Source organism: Glycine soja, chromosome 18, assembly GCF_004193775.1.
Source record: "Glycine soja cultivar W05 chromosome 18, ASM419377v2, whole genome shotgun sequence".
Taxonomy (NCBI): Eukaryota; Viridiplantae; Streptophyta; class Magnoliopsida; order Fabales; family Fabaceae; genus Glycine; species Glycine soja.
In genome coordinates, this window is record NC_041019.1 from 11678068 (window position 1) to 11696235 (window position 18168).

At 33.9% G+C, this 18168-nt stretch overlaps 1 protein-coding gene across 2 annotated transcripts; it reads left to right on the forward strand.

The window, feature by feature from the left end:
- Positions 1 to 7946: 7946 nt before the first annotated feature.
- On the forward strand, positions 7947 to 11928 carry LOC114395905 (disease resistance protein RPM1-like). 2 transcript variants are annotated; one of them, XM_028357774.1, is made up of 3 exons: positions 7947 to 8293; positions 8377 to 10887; positions 11664 to 11928. In XM_028357774.1, the coding sequence occupies exon 2, from the start codon at positions 8475 to 8477 to the stop codon at positions 10857 to 10859; it is 2385 nt and encodes a 794-aa protein (XP_028213575.1). In that variant the 5' UTR covers positions 7947 to 8293; positions 8377 to 8474; the 3' UTR covers positions 10860 to 10887; positions 11664 to 11928. The 2 variants fall into 2 exon arrangements, with proteins under 2 accessions (XP_028213575.1, XP_028213576.1); XM_028357775.1 differs by having other exon boundaries at positions 7947 to 10887.
- The last annotated feature ends 6240 nt before the right edge of the window (positions 11929 to 18168 follow it).

The following is an 18168-nucleotide window of genomic DNA, read 5'->3' on the forward strand; positions in this document are numbered from 1 at the left end:
AAATGTTCTCATTGCATGGTTGGTAAGCAAACCAGAGTATCCTTCAAGAAGCATCCTCCCTCCAGAAAATCTGAGTTGCTTTAATTAGTGCATTCAGATGTTTGTGGCCCTTTGAATGTGAAATCCTTTAGTGGTGCACTTTATTTTGTTACCTTCATTAATGATTGTTCAAAGAAACTTTGGGTCTATGCTTTGAAGACAAAAAACCAAGTTCTTGAGAAGTTCAAGGAGTTTCATGTCTTAGTTGAGAGGCAGTCAGAAAAAAAGCTAAACGCTTTCGTACTGACAATGATAGTGAGTATTATGGACCATTTGATGTCTACAACAAGCAACATGGTACTGCTCATGAGAAAATTCCTCCTAAAACTCCTCAACTACATGGTTTGGCGGAGAGGGTGAATAAGACATTGATTAAGAGAGTGAGATGTATGTTCTCTGAAGCAAAGTTACCCAAGCACTTCTAGGGTAAGGCACTGTACATGGCGGTGCATGTTATCAATCTTAGTCTTATTGTTGCTTTGAATAGTGAGGTGTCAAACAAATTTTGGTTTGGTAAGAATGTGAAGTATGATCACTTAAGATTTTTTGACTGCAAGTTCCAAACGATGAGAGATCCAAGTTGGATGCAAAGTCAAGACAGTGTATCTTCACTGGTTATGGTGAGAATGAATTTGGTTACAGGTTCTATGATCCTGTTGAGAAAAAGCTTGTTAGAAGTCGTGATGTGAAATTCATGGAAGACCAAACCATTGAAGACATTGATAAGGTGGAGAAGTCTACACCCAAGGAAGACAATGGTGTGGCTGATTTTAAACTAGTTCAACCGCCTATTCAGAATCAGAATACTGATGTTCAGAATGATGTTGGTGTCCAGCAACCTGAAGATGAGGTAGATGTTTTTGCTGATGATGATGATGAAGAGGAGCATGACATGTCACAAGATGAAAATCTTGGTGATGCTACCGAACCACCTTAAGTTCAAATCAGGAGATCCAACAAGGAGAGACAACCTTCTAAGAGGTATTCTACTAATGAGTATGTGATCCTAACACATGATGGAAAACCTGAGTGCTTTAGAGAGGCCATGGAAAGTGAAGAAAAGACAAAGTGGCTGGATGCAATGAAGTTTGAAGCTTGTTGTGAGATCGTCGATTTGGCGGTCACCCCCACATAGTTGTGAGGGGGAAATTTGTTGGATTTTTTGGGCTCCCTTTCTATGTGGAGTAAATGCCCAAATGAGAAGGCTCATTTTGTCTCACGTATTTAAGTGGAGAGGGGCTAGATTAGACAGAGAGAGAGAGACTCATTTGAGAGGGAAAAACAGTTACAAAACATTGAGAGAGAAAGGAGAGGGAAAATCATTGTGATTTTCGTACACCCACCAGAGAGCGTTTTTCAGATTGCAACTACGGATTTGTTCACCGTTGGATTGAACTGATTTTTGGACAGAAAGTTCTGAACACATGATACTTCAAATTTTTCGGTTGGATAGTTAAAAAGATATCTAGAGAGAGAGAGAGAGATAAGTGTTTCTCATTCTCTACTCTATATTTTGGGGTTTCATCTTCTTGTCTCTATTTATCAATTGAGGTTTGTTTTGATTTGAATATTTGTAGCACGTTTCAGTGCACTTGTTGGAGACTCTCTTATATTTTTATTGATTATAGTGGAGTTATTTCTTTGGTCTAGATGACCCGTGATTTTTACCCTTGCATTGACGGATTTTCCACATTAAACAAATTGTGTCTCTTGTGTGTTTTTTCCTAATTTCTATTTTGCATTCTATTTTTATTGGTGCTCCTCACAAGTTCTTGCAAGTTTTAGGAGAATTTATTTCCGTTGCTTATTGCTCTATTATAGATTTTGTTATTGTGTTGGTCTGTTTTCCCATCATTATTAAGAGACTCTCTGCATAATTTCTCTCTTCTCTAACTTACTTCCACTATCCTTCCTCCTAACAGAATTGAGGCTAGGATATTGGACTTTTTGAACCCTTGGGCCTGCCGGTGTAGACCTGAAAGGGATTCCCTACATTTGCTGGTTCTTATCAGTTACTAAGGGGATCATTCAAAGATGTAGGTGGAGTTACTTCAGGTTCAATCACTTCATTAGTACCACTTGTTTCCAAGTTGTCCTCACTCTCAATAAAAATTCCAGCCTGTGAGGATTCACCATTACAATCTAATGTCACGACATTTGTTTCTTAGTTTCCCCCCAGATCCTTAATAGCTTCACCTTTCTCATTGTCATAGTCTAGAGTCTGAAGTTCTTGATAATCCTCCCCCGTAAGGTCAGATTGTGAAGAGAAATACAAGATCTCTTCATGAAAAACTACATTAATGTTGTTAAGCATTCTTCTAGTTGGAGGGTGGTAGCATCCGTTGAAGATTAATCTAGAAAAGTGTAGATGCATAATTGGTGGTCCATTATCTAGAGAGTTCTACACCTATGAAGATGTTGTAGTGTGTAGAAACTTCTTGATGGGTGTAAAAAAATATCTTATCATCTAAAGTCATAGAAGCACCTAGAACATTATAGAGATGGATGGTAGATGATAGATGAGTCTAGAAGACTCTAGGACTAAGTAGTATAGAAGTGTGTAGAAATCACCTATGTAACCTATATAAAGGCATAAGTTGTAGCAAGCCATGTAATGTAAGTAAAGAAGCTAATAAGCACAATTCAAGTTAAGGTGTCAATTTTCTGAAAACTCGTCCTCTTCCTACATTTCTACCATATCCTTCCATAGAAAAAAGGCATAACCACATCCCATATCCTAACAGTGGCATCAGAGCAGTGTTGATCCGATGGCCTTTGCTACATCACCTAGCCTACCAACCTTCAACTATAACCAAACCTTAGTTCCCATATTTAATGGGGAAGCATATGATTACTGGAGCATCCAAATGCAAACTCTATTCATCTCACAAGACTTGTGGGATGTTATAGAGAATGGCTATCCAGTCCCAGAAAGCCAAGAAGAATTGGCTACGTGGACAACAGCAAAGCAAAAGGAGTGCAAGCAAAATAAGCAACATGATGCTAAGGCTCTGCTATTCATCCAACAAGGAGTTAGTAGAGATATCTTTCCAAGAATCATGCAAGCAAAAAATGCAAAGGAGGCGTGGGAGACTCTGAAAAATGAATTTAAAGGCACAGACAAGGTAATTTCTATTAAACTTCAATCTTTGTGGAAGGATTTTGATACATTAATAATGCGGGAAGATGAATCTATACAATCTTTCTTCTCTCGTGTCTTTAATATCTTCAATCAAATTAGAAGTTACGGGAACACGATTGAAGACAAGAAAATAATACTATAAATATTAAGAAGTCTTCCCGTAAAATATGATCATATTGTGGCTGCCATAGAAGAATCAAAAGATTTATCTAAACTCACTCTAGTAGAATTAATGGGCTCTTTAGAAGCTCATGAATCTAGAGTGAAAAGATTTGAGCAACCACTAGAGCAAGCATTCCAATCTAAAATAAATATCTCTAAAAATGATGGAAATAAGAAAAATAACCATGGTAAATTTCCTCAAAAAATAGGAGGAGCATTTACTAATCGTGGTAAAATGAGCGGAAAACAATGGAGTAATAATGCTTCAAGCTCCTATTGCAAATTATGCAAGAGAAATAATCATGATACAAATGATTGTCGGTACAAATGCAAAAAGTGCAAAAGGCACCTACACTACGAAAAATATTGTTTTTACCGACAAAAAGAAGAAGCAAATTTTCTAGAAAATAAAGAATCCCTTGATCATACTTTGTACTCTGCTTTATCTTCTCAAGAATCAAGGGATGTATGGTATGTTGATAGTGGTTGTTCAAACCACATGACAAAAAAAAAGTTGCTTTGTGCAACTAGATGAGACAATAAAATTCAAAGTTACACTTGGTGATGGAAATGTTCAAACAGTTGAAGAAAAAGGCACCATTGCTGTTAAAACTCAAAATGGTAGCCAAAAATATATCCATGATGTTTTTTATGTGTCAGGTCTTACTCAAAATCTTGTAAGTGTTGGTCAACTTATTCATAAAAATTATAAAGTCATCTTTGATGATGATAAATGTAATATCATTGATAAAAGAAAGGGCCAAATTATTTCTGTCAAAATGGCTCCTAATAAAGTATTTCCTCTATTTATGCCATTTGGGCAAAACAATGCATTGAAATGTGAGAATATGGATGAGTCCATATTGTGGCACTTGAGGTATGGTCATCTAAACTTTAATGGCCTCAAATTATTAAAACAAAAAATATGGTGCTTGGGCTTCCTTTTATTTCATCTAACCTTAAAGTTTGTGAAGGCTGCATTTATTGCAAGATGCACAGGTTACCATTTCCAAAAGCATCTTGGAGAGCTAAATCTCCACTTCAATTGGTGCATGCTGATATCTGGGGACCATTAAGTACCCCCGACTTTGGTGGAAGAAGATATTTTCTCCTCTTCGTTGATCACTACACTCGAATGATGTGGGTGTACTTCATCCAACAAAAATCTGATACATTTTCTTGCTTCAAGGAGTTCAAGGCCCTAGTGGAAAAGCAAAGTGGGCATTCCCTCAAAATCTTGAGAACAGATCGCGGGGGAGAATTCAATGGGCACATATTCATCAATTTTTGCAATGATCATGGCATCAAGAAGGAGCTGACTGTTCGTCACACTCCACAACAGAATGGTGTCGCTGAAAGGAAAAATAGAACCATTATGGAAATGGCTCGATCGATGCTACAGCACAAGAACCTGCCAAAGAATCTATGGGCAGAAGCTGTTAGCACAGCAGTATACATCCTCAACTGTTCTCCAACTAAAGCAGTCTTAAATATGACGCCATATGAAGCATGGTTCAACAGAAAACCAACAGTGATCATTTTAAAGTTTTTGGATGTGTTACTTATTTGCACATTCCAAAGGAGAACTGAGAAAAGCTTGATGAAAAAGGAGAAAAGTGCATCTTTGTCGACTATAGTGACCAATCTAAAGGTTACTGATTATTCAAACCAGATTCAAAGCAGCTGATCATTTCAAGAGATGTCATCTTTGACGAAGGAGCAAGCTGGCAATGGAGTACTGAAGTCAATGAGACGCAAGAAGTAACCAACCCAAGCCCATGCACACTGCCACCATCACCAACACAACATGACCAACAACACCAGCAAGAAAAAGTAGAAGAAGTCCCACAACAACAACTTCAAAGATCAGGAAGGCCACACAAACTGAATCCAAAGTACGCAAATGTTGGATTTGTTGCCTGTGAACCTCATAAGTTTGAGGAAGCATCGAAAGAAGAAGTTTGGAGAAAAGCCATGGACGAGGAAATCAAAATGATAGAGAAAAATCATACATGGGAGCTCATGCAAAAACCAGAAACACAAAGCACGACTTGTTGCTAAAGGCTATTCACAACTGCCAGGAGTTGATTTCAATGAGACATTTGCTCCTATTGTGCGCATGGAAACAATCAAAACTGTACTAGCCTTAGCTGCACAGTTGAAGCTACAAGTCTACCAGCTAGATGTAAAATCAGCTTTCTTGAATGGAGAGATTGAAGAAGAAGTCTACGTGGAGCAACCACAAGGATACAAAGTTCAAGGAGAAGAAGACAAAGTATATCGCTTGAAAAAGGCGCTTTATGGTCTCAAACAAGCTCCCCGAGCATGGAACAACAAAATAGACAAATGTCTCGTCGAGCATAGATTCCTCAAAAGTCCAAGTGAGCCGTCACTATATGTGAAGATGCAAGTCAAGCAAAGACTTGGACAAATATTTATCTCGCAAGAAAAATATGCGAATGACTTACTGAAGAAGTTCAACATGCAAAATTGCAAACCACTTGCCACACCTATGGCGATGAACGAGAAGCTTTCAAAAGATGATGGGCAAAACAAAGTTGATGCAACAATTTATAGAAGCCTAGTCGGTTCGCTAATCTACTTAACCAACTCAAGGCCAGACATCGTACATGCAGTTAGCATCGTGTCTAGATTCATGAGTAACCCAAGCAAAGCACACTTTGCAGCAGCCAAGAGAATCCTAAGATATGTCAAAGGCACAAATGATTTTGGCATTTTGTACGAGGCAAACAAAGACTTTAACTTGACAGGTTATACAGATAGCGACTGAGCAGGAAGCACAGATGATAGAAAAAGCACAAGTGGATATGTGTTTCTTCTAGGCAACAAAGCAATATCATGGGCGTCAAAGAAGCAAACGACAGTTGCTCTATCATCAGCAGAAGCAGAATACATGGCTGCAACAAGTGTTGCGTGTGAAGCGACATGACTTAGAAAAATTCTGCAAGACGTACAACAAGACTCCAAGACTCCAACAGTTATTCATTATGATAATATGTCAGCTATTGCAATGACTAAGAATCCAGTATTCCACAGCCGTACAAAGCACATTGAGATTAGATACCACTTCATCAGAGAGCTCGTGGAACGAGGAGAAATCAAAATGAAGTTCTACAAGGCTGAAGAACAATTAGCAGACATCTTCATCAAGCCAATTGCAACAGAGAAGTTCATCAAATTCAGAGACATGTTTGGAGTTCAAGACTTTTCTAGATTAAGGGCGAGTGTTGAAGATTAATCTAGAAAAGTGTAGATGTATAATTGGTGGTCCATTATCTAGAGAGTTCTACACCTATGGAGATGTTGTAATGTGTAGAAACTTCTTGATGGATGTAAACAAATATCTTATTATCTAAAGTCATAGAAGCACCTAGAACATTATAGAGATGGATGGTAGATGATAGATGAGTCTAGTAAACTCTAGGACTAAGTATTATAGAAGTGTGTGGAAATTACCTATATAACCTATATAAAGACATAAGTTGTAGCAAGTCATGTAATGTAAGTAAAGAAGCTAATAAGCACAATTCAAGTTAAGGTGTCAATTTTCTGAAAAATCATCCTCTTCCTACATTTCTAGCATATCCTTTCATAGAAAAAAAACATAAGCATGTCCCATATCCTAACAGCATCAGTGCCCTTTTTGATGCATAGCATAGCCCAAAAATACACATCTCAATGCTCAAGGACAACCGTAAAATGTTGTAAAAAGATTTAAATGAGTACCCATCAAATTAATTATTAAATGATAATTATCATTCATTTTAATTTCTAAAATTATATATATATATATATATATATATATATATATATAATTATCATTCATTTTAATTTCTAAAATTATATATATATATATATATATATATATATATATATCTTTGAAATTAATAAGTAAATTATAAGTCATTTTAATCTCTAATGTTAAGAATTGGTCATTTTGATTCCTAGCTTTAAACACTATAAATCATTTTGATTTATCAATTTTGTCTCTAACCTTATTCTGCATTAATCAATTTGGTATCTAACAGCAAGGATAAAATGACTTGTAATTATTAAACTTAAAGTAACAAATTGATAATAATTTTCAAACTAAAAAAAACTAGCATGGGTTATGCATGAGAAAATAAGAATTGACCTTCGAACCCAGTATTCCATGTGGGTTAGCATTTTTTATTTTAATTTTTTTGTTGTCAATCAAGATCAGAACAGCAGATTAATAAGTTTTAAAGATTTTCAAGTCTTAAGTCACTTATACAAGGATTCATCATTCATCTTTTCCAATAAATAAATTTAATTAGTGGTTGGAAAGCAGGAATGCACGTTGTTAAGATCAATACGTTCCGAGGAAATGTAAGCCGAAAAAAATATGTAAATAAATGAGCAACCAGAATAAATTATAACCACGAGAACAAGCAGGTATGTTTTTTATTGGTACAGCTAAAATTGACAGATAGAACTGAAATTGTTTAATCCCATTCACAAATTAGTCAACTCACAAGATTCGATACTTGCTCTATTATGACAATAAAAATAAAGGAAAAAAACTCAACTTGCCAACAAAATATTTAATGAAGATGTTGGAAAACTCGAAAGTCTTCCCTCTCATTGTAAACTTTAGGAAACTTTGGATCCATAAATAAGTCTCAGAACACGAAATTCTCATCACAAAATTCTCATACCACAATACAAAAGAAATTGAAGCTAGCAAACTCATCAAATGGCGGAAATGGCAGTGTCCTTCGCACGAGACAAATTGCTTTCACTGCTAAGCAATGAAGCAAACCTGCTTTCCGGCATCCCCAAAGAATTTGCAGACATAAGAAAAGTACTAGATGTCATTCAAGCCTTCCTCAAGGATGCAGATAGCAGGGCTGCAAATGAAGGAGACAACACAAATGAGGGGATCAGAACATTGGTGAAAGAGTTGAGGTAAGCATCTTTTCGCATAGAAGATGTCATTGATGAATACTTGATCTATGTGGAACAACAGCCTGATGCTCTTGGATGTGCAGCTTTGCTCTGTCAGATTATTCACTTCATTGAAACTTTGATGCCTCGTCACCGAATTGCATCAGAGATTCAGCAGATTTAGACAGTTGTTGATGGAATCATGCAAAGAGTTCAAAATTATAACTCCCTAAATCAACTTTTTTCTAAACAAGGACAAAGCAGTCATGGAGGTGTCCAACGTCATCAGCCTCGATCAAATCCACGTTTCCTTGAAGATGCTGAAGTTGTTGGCTTTGAAGACACCAAAGATGAATTGATTGGGTGGTTAGTAGAGGGACCAGCAGAGCGGATTGTCATCTCTGTGGTCGGAATGGGAGGGTTAGGAAAAACAACTCTTGTTGGCAGAGTTTTCAACAACCAGAAGGTGACTGCACACTTTGATTCCCATGCATGGATCACTGTGTCTCAATCCTACACCTTGGAAAAGTTGATGAGAGACTTGTTGAAGAATTTATGCAAAGAAGAAAAGAAGGAGCCTCCTCGAGATGTTTCTGAAATGGATCAAGATTCATTCATTGATGAAGTGAGAAACCATTTGCAGCAAAAGAGGTACATTGTTATTTTTGATGATGTGTGGAGTGTAGAACTTTGGGGTCAGATTAAAAATGCCATGCTTGATAATAACAATGGAAGTAGAATAGTGATAACAACAAGGAGCATGGATGTTGTAAACTCTTGTATGAATTCTCCTTCAGATAAGGTGCATGAGCTGAAACCTTTAACTTTTGAAAAATCTATGGACCTGTTTTGCAAGAAGGCATTCCAACGTCACAACAATGGAGGTTGTCCAGAAGATCTAGAGGATATATCTTCTGACTTTGTTGAAAAATGTAAGGGTTTGCCATTAGCAATTGTAGCTATTGGTAGTCTTTTAAAAGACAAAGAAAAGACTCCATTTGAATGGGAAAAAGTTAGGCTAAGTCTGAGTTCAGAGATGAAGAAAAATCCCCATTTAATTGGTATACAAAAGATTTTAGGTTTCAGTTATGATGATTTGCCATACTATCTTAAATCATGCTTGTTGTATTTTGGAATATATCCTGAAGACTATAGAGTTAAATCGAAAAGACTAACTCGCCAGTGGATTGCTGAAGGATTTGTAAAAGAGGAAGAAGGAAAAACTGTGGAAGACGTTGCACAACAATATCTAACAGAGTTGATTGGCAGAAGTTTAGTGCAAGTATCTTCATTTACCATAGATGGCAAAGCTAAGAGTTGTCATGTTCATGATCTATTACGGGATATGATCCTTAGAAAATGCAAGGATTTAAGCTTCTGCCAGCATATTAGTAAAGAAGATGAGTCCATGTCAAATGGGATGATTCGACGCTTATCAGTAGCAACCTATTCCAAAGATTTAAGGAGGACTACTGAAAGCTCACACATCCGGTCACTACTTGTTTTCACAGGTAAAGTTACCTACAAATATGTGGAAAGAATCCCTATAAAATACAGGCTATTGAAGATACTTGATTTTGAAGATTGTCCAATGGATTTTGTTCCTAAAACATGGGGAAATCTAGCACACTTGAAGTACTTAAGCTTAAGGCGTTGCATTGGAGCTGAAGTTCTTGTGAAATTCATTAGTAAGTTGCAGAACCTCGAGACCTTGGACATAAGGAACGCAAAGCTTGGGGAAATGTCAAAGGAGATTTGCAAGCTCACAAAGCTACGACATCTTTTGGTTAAGAATGTGAAGTTGTTTGAATTGAAGAATGGTCTTGGAGGCATGACATCCCTACAAACATTGTGTCAATTAAGTGTAGGTTATAATGAAGATGATGATGTAGTAGAGTTGTTGAAAGAACTAGGAAAGTTGAAGCAGTTAAGGAGCTTAGGCTTAATTGACCTTAAGGAAGGATTAGGAACTGCTCTATGTTCAACAATAAATGAGTTGCCAAACTTGGAGAAACTACATATTCAGTCAGATTGGGATTTTGATTTCAATGTTATTGATTTGCCTCTTATTTCATCTCTTGCTATGTTGAGGAAGCTTAAACTAAGTGGGAGGTTAAATAAGTTTCCAGAGTGGGTCCCACAACTCCAAAATCTTGTAAAATTGTCTTTGTTACGCTCCCGGTTAACTGATGATCCATTGAAATCACTACAAAATATGCCTCATTTGTTGTTTCTATACTTTGGCTACTGTGCTTATGAAGGTGGAAGTTTGTATTTTCAAAATGGAGGGTTTCAACAACTAAAGGAACTATATCTCTATGAATTACGGTACTTGGGTTCCATCATTATCGATATAGGAGCACTATGTTCTCTAGAAACACTCGAATTGTATAGAATACACCTCGAGACAGTACCTCATGGTATCCAACACTTGGAAAAACTTCAAGTTCTCAACGCTTATGGTTTGCCAGATAAATTCATGGAATGCGTTGCTCCCGATGGAGGACCAGAGCACCCAAGCATCCAACATGTGCCCCTTGTTAGAATTACTTCCTATGGAAAAACAACACGCATTATTCATCACTGAAATTCAAGGCATTAGAATTCATAAAAAGGTATGTCTTTTCTTCCTAATACTCGTGCCACCAGATTCAAATTATATGTATTTATGTATCTCCTTTATCCCTTAACAAATTAGTTTGACATATTTTACCTTCAATTTTTAAGAAACTTGTAAATTTTTCTTTAGTCATTTATCCATTAATAAACACAAAAATTTGGGATAAAATTTGTCCAAAAAATAAAATATTAGGGGTAAAATTTATCAAAAAATAAAAAAGTTGAGTAAAAAATATAATTATGTTAGGAGTAAAATGACACAGAGTATAATTTGTAAGTTTTTTTTAAAATTAAAGATAAAATACACTAAATTAATTTGTTGGACATAAAATTCACCAAAATTTAAAAAATTGAGGGATAAAAAGTATAATTAAACCTTTCTTAAATAAAATACTTTCTCATTAATTTTATTCATCTAATTATACATATTTTTATTTATTTAAAAAACATTAAAAGGATAACTAAAGTTTATTTGATTTTTTATAAAATGACACTTTTAGTAGTCACCGACAAATGTAGTTTGTTTAATTCCTAAAATAAAATATGTACTTTTGAATCCTTTTATTTGTTGTCATATACTTTTTTTATTCTATATCGCATATATTAAAAATTAAGAATAAAGTTGTCTAATCTGTAACAAGAAATTCAATCTTGATCTATTCCCTCAAAAGCTATTTAGTAGCAAAAGCTATTTAGTAGCAAATATTTTGCACTATCAAAAGTCTAGCCAATGTAATGTTCTCTACTAACATTGCTCCTTGAATTGGCATAGGAATTGGGCTTCTTCCAGTGCTTTCAAAATTAGATTCTCCGTGTTGGGCTTCAACAATGGTATTGTATGTTTTTTTGGAATTGACTCTTTGGTCCTGCATCAAAAGAATACATGGAATTGTCTTTCATTAACAAAGTCATATTTATGACATTTTTTTATGTATAATGTGTGAACAATGTGCTTTTGAATGATTGTATGATCATATTTTTATATTGACTTATGTCTTTCTATTGGGGAGTAAGAAAAAAAAAACTTCTATCTCAAAGAAAAAAGAAAAAAAATGCAATTTCTTTAATTTGTTTTATTGTAAAGTTTTCTTAACTTATTTAATTTCACATAGTTAATTTTGAGTGTCATTAATTTTGAGTAATTTTTTTTTAATCATTTTTGAGAATTTGTAAGTATATTATATCGTACACATTATAAAAATTTCAAAATCTATCTTGCTATAGCATTTTTTGAACTAACCTCTACGAGGCGCTAACCGGGATTTAAAACATATATAGTATTAGCCACATCCTTAAGTTTTGTTGGGAATCTTAGATTGAGGACTTTGTTTTATTCTAAACAGGATATGTTTTTATATCTTCTCACGAGTCTCTGAAATTAGTTATGAATTTTGTCCATAAAGATAGTGATGCTTTTAGTAAAACCTGAGATGAAGAACATTATTTGTTCCATTCTATTATGTTGTTTCAAAGACTGATATGCTTGGAAGCCACACTCAAAACACTTCACTTTGATCAACTACCATGTAGAATTAGTCTTAACAATTCTTTATGGGATCACTTGAGGGTAGATGGCAGTGAAGAGGAAGAGATTAAGAATTCTAAATCAGTGTTATAATTCAATTAGTTGTAAACTTCAGACGTCGTGTTTAATTACTTGTGATGAATCTGGTGGATTTTGAAATAATTTGTAATGAGATAAGAGAGTGTATAACTCTGAGAAATGTAACACGTACTCAATAAAATTAAAGGATAAAAAGTTATCTCTTGTTCCTATACTGAAACTTTTGGTATAACTACGACGATTTTTGTTCAAAAGTTATATAACATGTACCTTATAATCGATCATGGTTGGAATAGAAGAAAATCAAGTTTTAAAAGTTAACTAATAGCGAGTCATTTAAAAAGAATGCATTCATTCCGTTTAATAAATGGTTTAGCTTTCTCTGTTTTCTACTGAGAATGAATATATTTGGTTTCTGTTACTATCAATCATCTCTCAAGTAGTCTTGAGAAAATAAAATAAAAAATTAAAACCATAATGCCCTGATGAAATTTAATATTAATATTATTAATAATAATAATATTGTTAACATAAATTTGAATAAAATCTTACAATATAATAATAGTAATAATAATAAATTTTCTTTTCCTCTTTTATTTTGAGACCTTTCTTCTATAAACATTAGTGGGTAAAAGTATAACTTGTGTGTTGGATCAAGTGGCATTGGAATAATTAAGAAAGGGGGGTTGAATTAATTATTAATGTGTCTTAACTAATTAAAAATTTATCCTTCTTAATGTTACTAAATTCAATTAGGCTTTTACTATTAAGTTAAGAAAGTAGAAAACAGAAACAATAATTTAACCAAAAGTAAAAGCGGCAATTAAAAATACACAGCGAAAATTAAAGAGTGTATGGAAGAAGAAGACAAACACAAGATTTATACTGATTTGACTACAATCCGTGCCTACGTCCAGTCCCCAAGCAACCACCGGTTCTTGAGATTTCCAATAATCTTGTAAAATCCTTTACAAGCAAAGATCCACAAGGGATATACCCTCCCTTGTTCTCTTTGAACAACCAAGTGGATGTACCCTTCACTTGAACTGATCCACAAGAGATGTACCATCTCTTGTTCTCAGTATTATAACCCAAGTAGATGTATCATCTACTTGTACCACAAAGGATGTACCCTCCAATGTGTTAAGACAAAGAATTCTTAGGTGGTTAGTCCCTTGAATCTTTGTAAGGGGAAACAAAAGATATCTTAGGCGGTTAGTCCTTTGAAATCTTTTGTTTAAAGGGAAGAGGAAGAATCAAAAGAATTCTCAGGCGGTTAGTCCTTTGAATCTTTTGGCAAGAGGGAGAAGGAAGAATCAAAAGAATTCTCAAGCGGTTAGTCCTTTGAATTCTTCTGGAAAGAGAGAGAAGGAATGAAGAAGAAGAATAACAAGTTTTTGGCCAATGGACTTTTCTTGATAAAGAAAGTATTGAACAAAAACTCTTAGAAGAATGCTTTGAATGAATGAAAGAAATCTGAAAGTTGTCACTATAAAATTCGTGCCATGGTCACATATTTATAGTCATTTGATGACTCAAGTTAAAAGTTTATGACTCTTGGTAATTTCTTCAAAACTAGTCACTTTTTAAAAGTTGTGACTCTTTTGAAAACTAGTCACTTTAAATGTTGTGACTTTTGAAAAATCTTCAGAAACTAGTCACTTTAAGAATTGTGACTTTTGGTAATTTAATTTTCAAAATAAGTCACTGGTAATCGATTACCATTGTAGTGTAATCGATTACACATCAACATATGTGACTCTTCATGTTTAAATTTAAAAATCAAAACGTTTAGAAACACTGGTAATCGATTACAAGTATTGTGTAATCGATTACACAAGTTTGAAATGATTTGAAAAAGTTTTATCACAAGTTGTGACTCTTTAAAACATTGGTAATCGATTGCATGCTTATGGTAATCGATTACAGCTTTGTAAATCAGTTTGAAAAGAATGTTGGCTACTGCTAATCAATTATTGCCTTCAGGTAATCGATTACCAGAGAGTAAAACTCTTTGGTAAAAGATTTTTCTTTTTGAAAAATTCTCTTGATCAAAATTGTGATATTCAATATTTTGAAAAAATCTTTTTATACTTATCTTAATGGTTCTTGAAGTTCTTGCACATCTTGAGTCTTCTCTTGAAACTTCACTTGAATCTTGATTCTTGATTTAATGACTCTTTGATTCTTGAAACTTGTTTGACTCTTGATTCTTGACTTGAGTCTTTGGCATCATCAAAATAAACTTGGAAAACTTTGCTTCCACATTGTGGAAAGTGTGTCAACTAAAATTACAAAATGATTAAAGTGAAAAGCTATAATTAAAATAAGAAAAAAAATACATGAATCTAAAATAATCTGTATAAAATCAGGTAATCCTTATTCTAAAAGCCGAGTTGTTGAAAGTGGAGATCCAAATCCAATTTTGGCATAGAAATATTGGTGATCATATTGTGGAAGAGGGTATCCTACAATAGAAGTTTCTTCTCCTACTTTAACAACTTATCTTCCTCCTATGCAAATATAATGATAGAAGGAGATATGCAAATAGACAGGCAAAGTAACACAAAGATATACACAAGTGTAAAAAAAAATAACATTCCTTTTTAACGTAACAAATGAAATGTTACTAATAATTTTTTATTATAAGTAATTACCAAATAAATGGATTTAACTAAACCTTAAGGATTCTCACTGGTCCAAAAATGATATACAACGACGATTATAAAACACATTCAAAGACGATTCAAAATCGTCTTTGAAGTCAACGTCATCGAAAGTCTTGACTTTCAACAACGGTTTCATAAAAAACCGTTTTAGAAAAGTGTATCATTCTAAGACCGTTCTTAGCTAAGAACCGTTTTAGAATGATAACCTTCTAAGAAGGTTTTTTAGAGAACCGTCTTAAAAATTTTTTAGAAAAAATTAAAATAATGAAAATATTATTATTAAAAAATTATATAAATATTATTAAAAAAATATTATTTTCTTTATATTTTTTTAAATCAAGAAATTTCATATTTCATGTACAAAAAATTATAAAAATTTCATATTATTTTTAAATAAAAATTTCATGTTAAATCATCACAAATTGTACAACAAAGTATTATACATCTTTCTATAAAATAATGATGCAAACAGGGCAAGAACAAAAATGTTAGTAAACTTTACAAGACCTATATAATGTAAAGTAGGGGACACCTACTCATCTTGACAATATTGTATTGCATCAATGTCAGAGGCCAAAGCATGTCTCTCTCTTGTTACATGTATCATTGATGACTACTAATTATGAGTATATTTTGGAGTTAAATTATATAGGAATTTGTAATTTTTCTCTTCTAATTTTTCCTTTTTAAACAAATAATTGTTAAATTAACATCATTTTTTAGTTTTTGTGCAGAGAATATTAAAAGTGATGAATTTATGATGCTTAGTGAGTAAAATAAAACTAATTAAGAAAAACTAGTTGATTAAGGAAAACAGAGCTAATTAAGAAAAACAAGGCTAATTAAGGAAAACAAAGCTAATTGAGGAAAACAAGCCAAATTAAGGAAAGAAAAATAATTGAGGAAAGTAGGGCTAATTAAGGAAAGCTAATAATTAAGGAAAACAGGGCTAATTAAGGAAAGTAAAGACGGACTTAGTGCAATAAACCCGTTAATCTACACCTATAAAAGAAGAAGAGAGAAGAAGAAAAAGACACACAGAAATCCCAAGATAATACAATTTCTTATAGAAGGCAAATGCTAGAAGAAGGAGAAGCAATCATTGTGAATCATTCATCCCTTTTCTTATCTTTTCCCCCTTTATTAGATATTTCCTTCTTGCAATTGTAAAGTCTTCATGACAATGAGAGGCTAAACCCTCTTCGTTGGAAACATGACAGCCAACTACTCTTGATGTAATTTCTCTTCCTATCTATTTATGAATATTACATTTGCATTATCTTTTCCTATGCTTAATATTATTGCTTGCGGCTTGATCACCCATTTGCATGGTAAGTTTTAGGGGTAGCGTTGGGAAACGTTACTTTATAATAGAACTGGGAAATGCTATCCAAATAAATTCATCACTAGGGATAGGTTGATATTTGTTTAGCATGTTATACATCTCTATTCTTAATGTAATTTACTATTTTAGCTCTGCAAAGGGATTTGGGAGAGAAAATAAATAAATTAGTCTTTTTCATGCGAGGGACCAAAGTTAGAGTATACTAGTAGATGCAGGTGTAAATTAGAATAATTATAAATAAAGAAAAATCATTAACATTACATCAAAGAGTAGCTCTGGTAGGCTAAGTTTCCAACATTCTCATCTTCTGAATTTCCTTTTACAATAATATTGGATTTTCTCATCTTTCTTGTCCTTAATTAATTCATGTTTAATTCTTTTTCTTGTTTGATTTAATTTTCAGCAATTTAATTTACTGTTTTCTACTACCTTTTCCAAATTTTTTTCTTAATTAAATATTCATCTACCTAAGTACAAACAAAGTTCTTGTGGATACGATACTCGGACTTCCATTTTAATTTTACTACTTGGGACACATTGGTGCACTTGCCAATCCATCAACAAGCATCTAGTCATTACAATTTCAATCAGTCTACTTTAAGCAATGGTGAGCTGAATGACTAGAAGAAGTACCATCGAGGCACGAATTCATCTTTTGAATTTCCCTTCTTGCACCCAATTGTTAAAGAACATGCCAAATCATCTTGGTTCAAGAGGTCCTATAGAAATTCGCCACCATGGTCCTTAGGCTCAACGCATGAAAGGCTTCCTGGGAGCTCTTCTAGACAAGTTTTTCTCATAATACATGGAGAAATGATTTTACTATTCAATATGTGAATCATTCAACAGATGTTTTGTATCCTCCTAATTCAGTGGCTTCTCACTGTCCCAAGAAGGACCTTCTTTGCCCAACATCAATTGTTTATCCTTATTCTCCACATGCTTCAGTTTCCCACATTATTAAACCACCCTCTGCCATAGATAGTGGTTGTGGAAACATATTAAAGGTCACCAAAGATCATCATCCATGCACCAATTCTAAGAAAAGACCCCTATTTAGTTTTGTTGATCCTCCAAAACCTAATAAGTTACCTAATATAGAAGTGCAAAAAAACTTTAGTCACATGATAGGGTTGGCTCGAGAAACTGTAGTGCAAATTTGCAGTGAAACACAAGGGAAGTTGAACTTGATCTCCAAGTGGGTGCTAGAAGTAAATGTTGTCAAAATGAGGCTCAAAATCCAAATCCAAGAAGCTATCTAGGATTTGACTCTTTTGACTGGGATGGTGTAGTAATATCTGGTCTTGTGAAACTTGGCCCAGGGGCTTAGCATTTTCAGGATAACTCAACACCTATCCATTCTGCCATTCTTATTGTCGTGACTACTGACTGTGTTAGGGATCTAGAACTTCAAGGGAAATTGACAAAAATGTACATATTTTAGGTGTAACTCCATTTTATGATGTTAGTTTTTTGCCTTAGCATCTGACATACATGAACATAACATAATTGTCCATGTATAATATTGCCAGGTTGCTAAAACAAGTGGAAAGTTGATATGACTACTTTTAGGAAGCGATTGGTACATAAGACAGTTTTTTCATACATAAGAAAGTTGATGGGCCATTTCATAGTGAAAAATTACATATACCTTAAAAACAATGATTAGCTGAGTAAACCATCAAATTAATTATTGAAT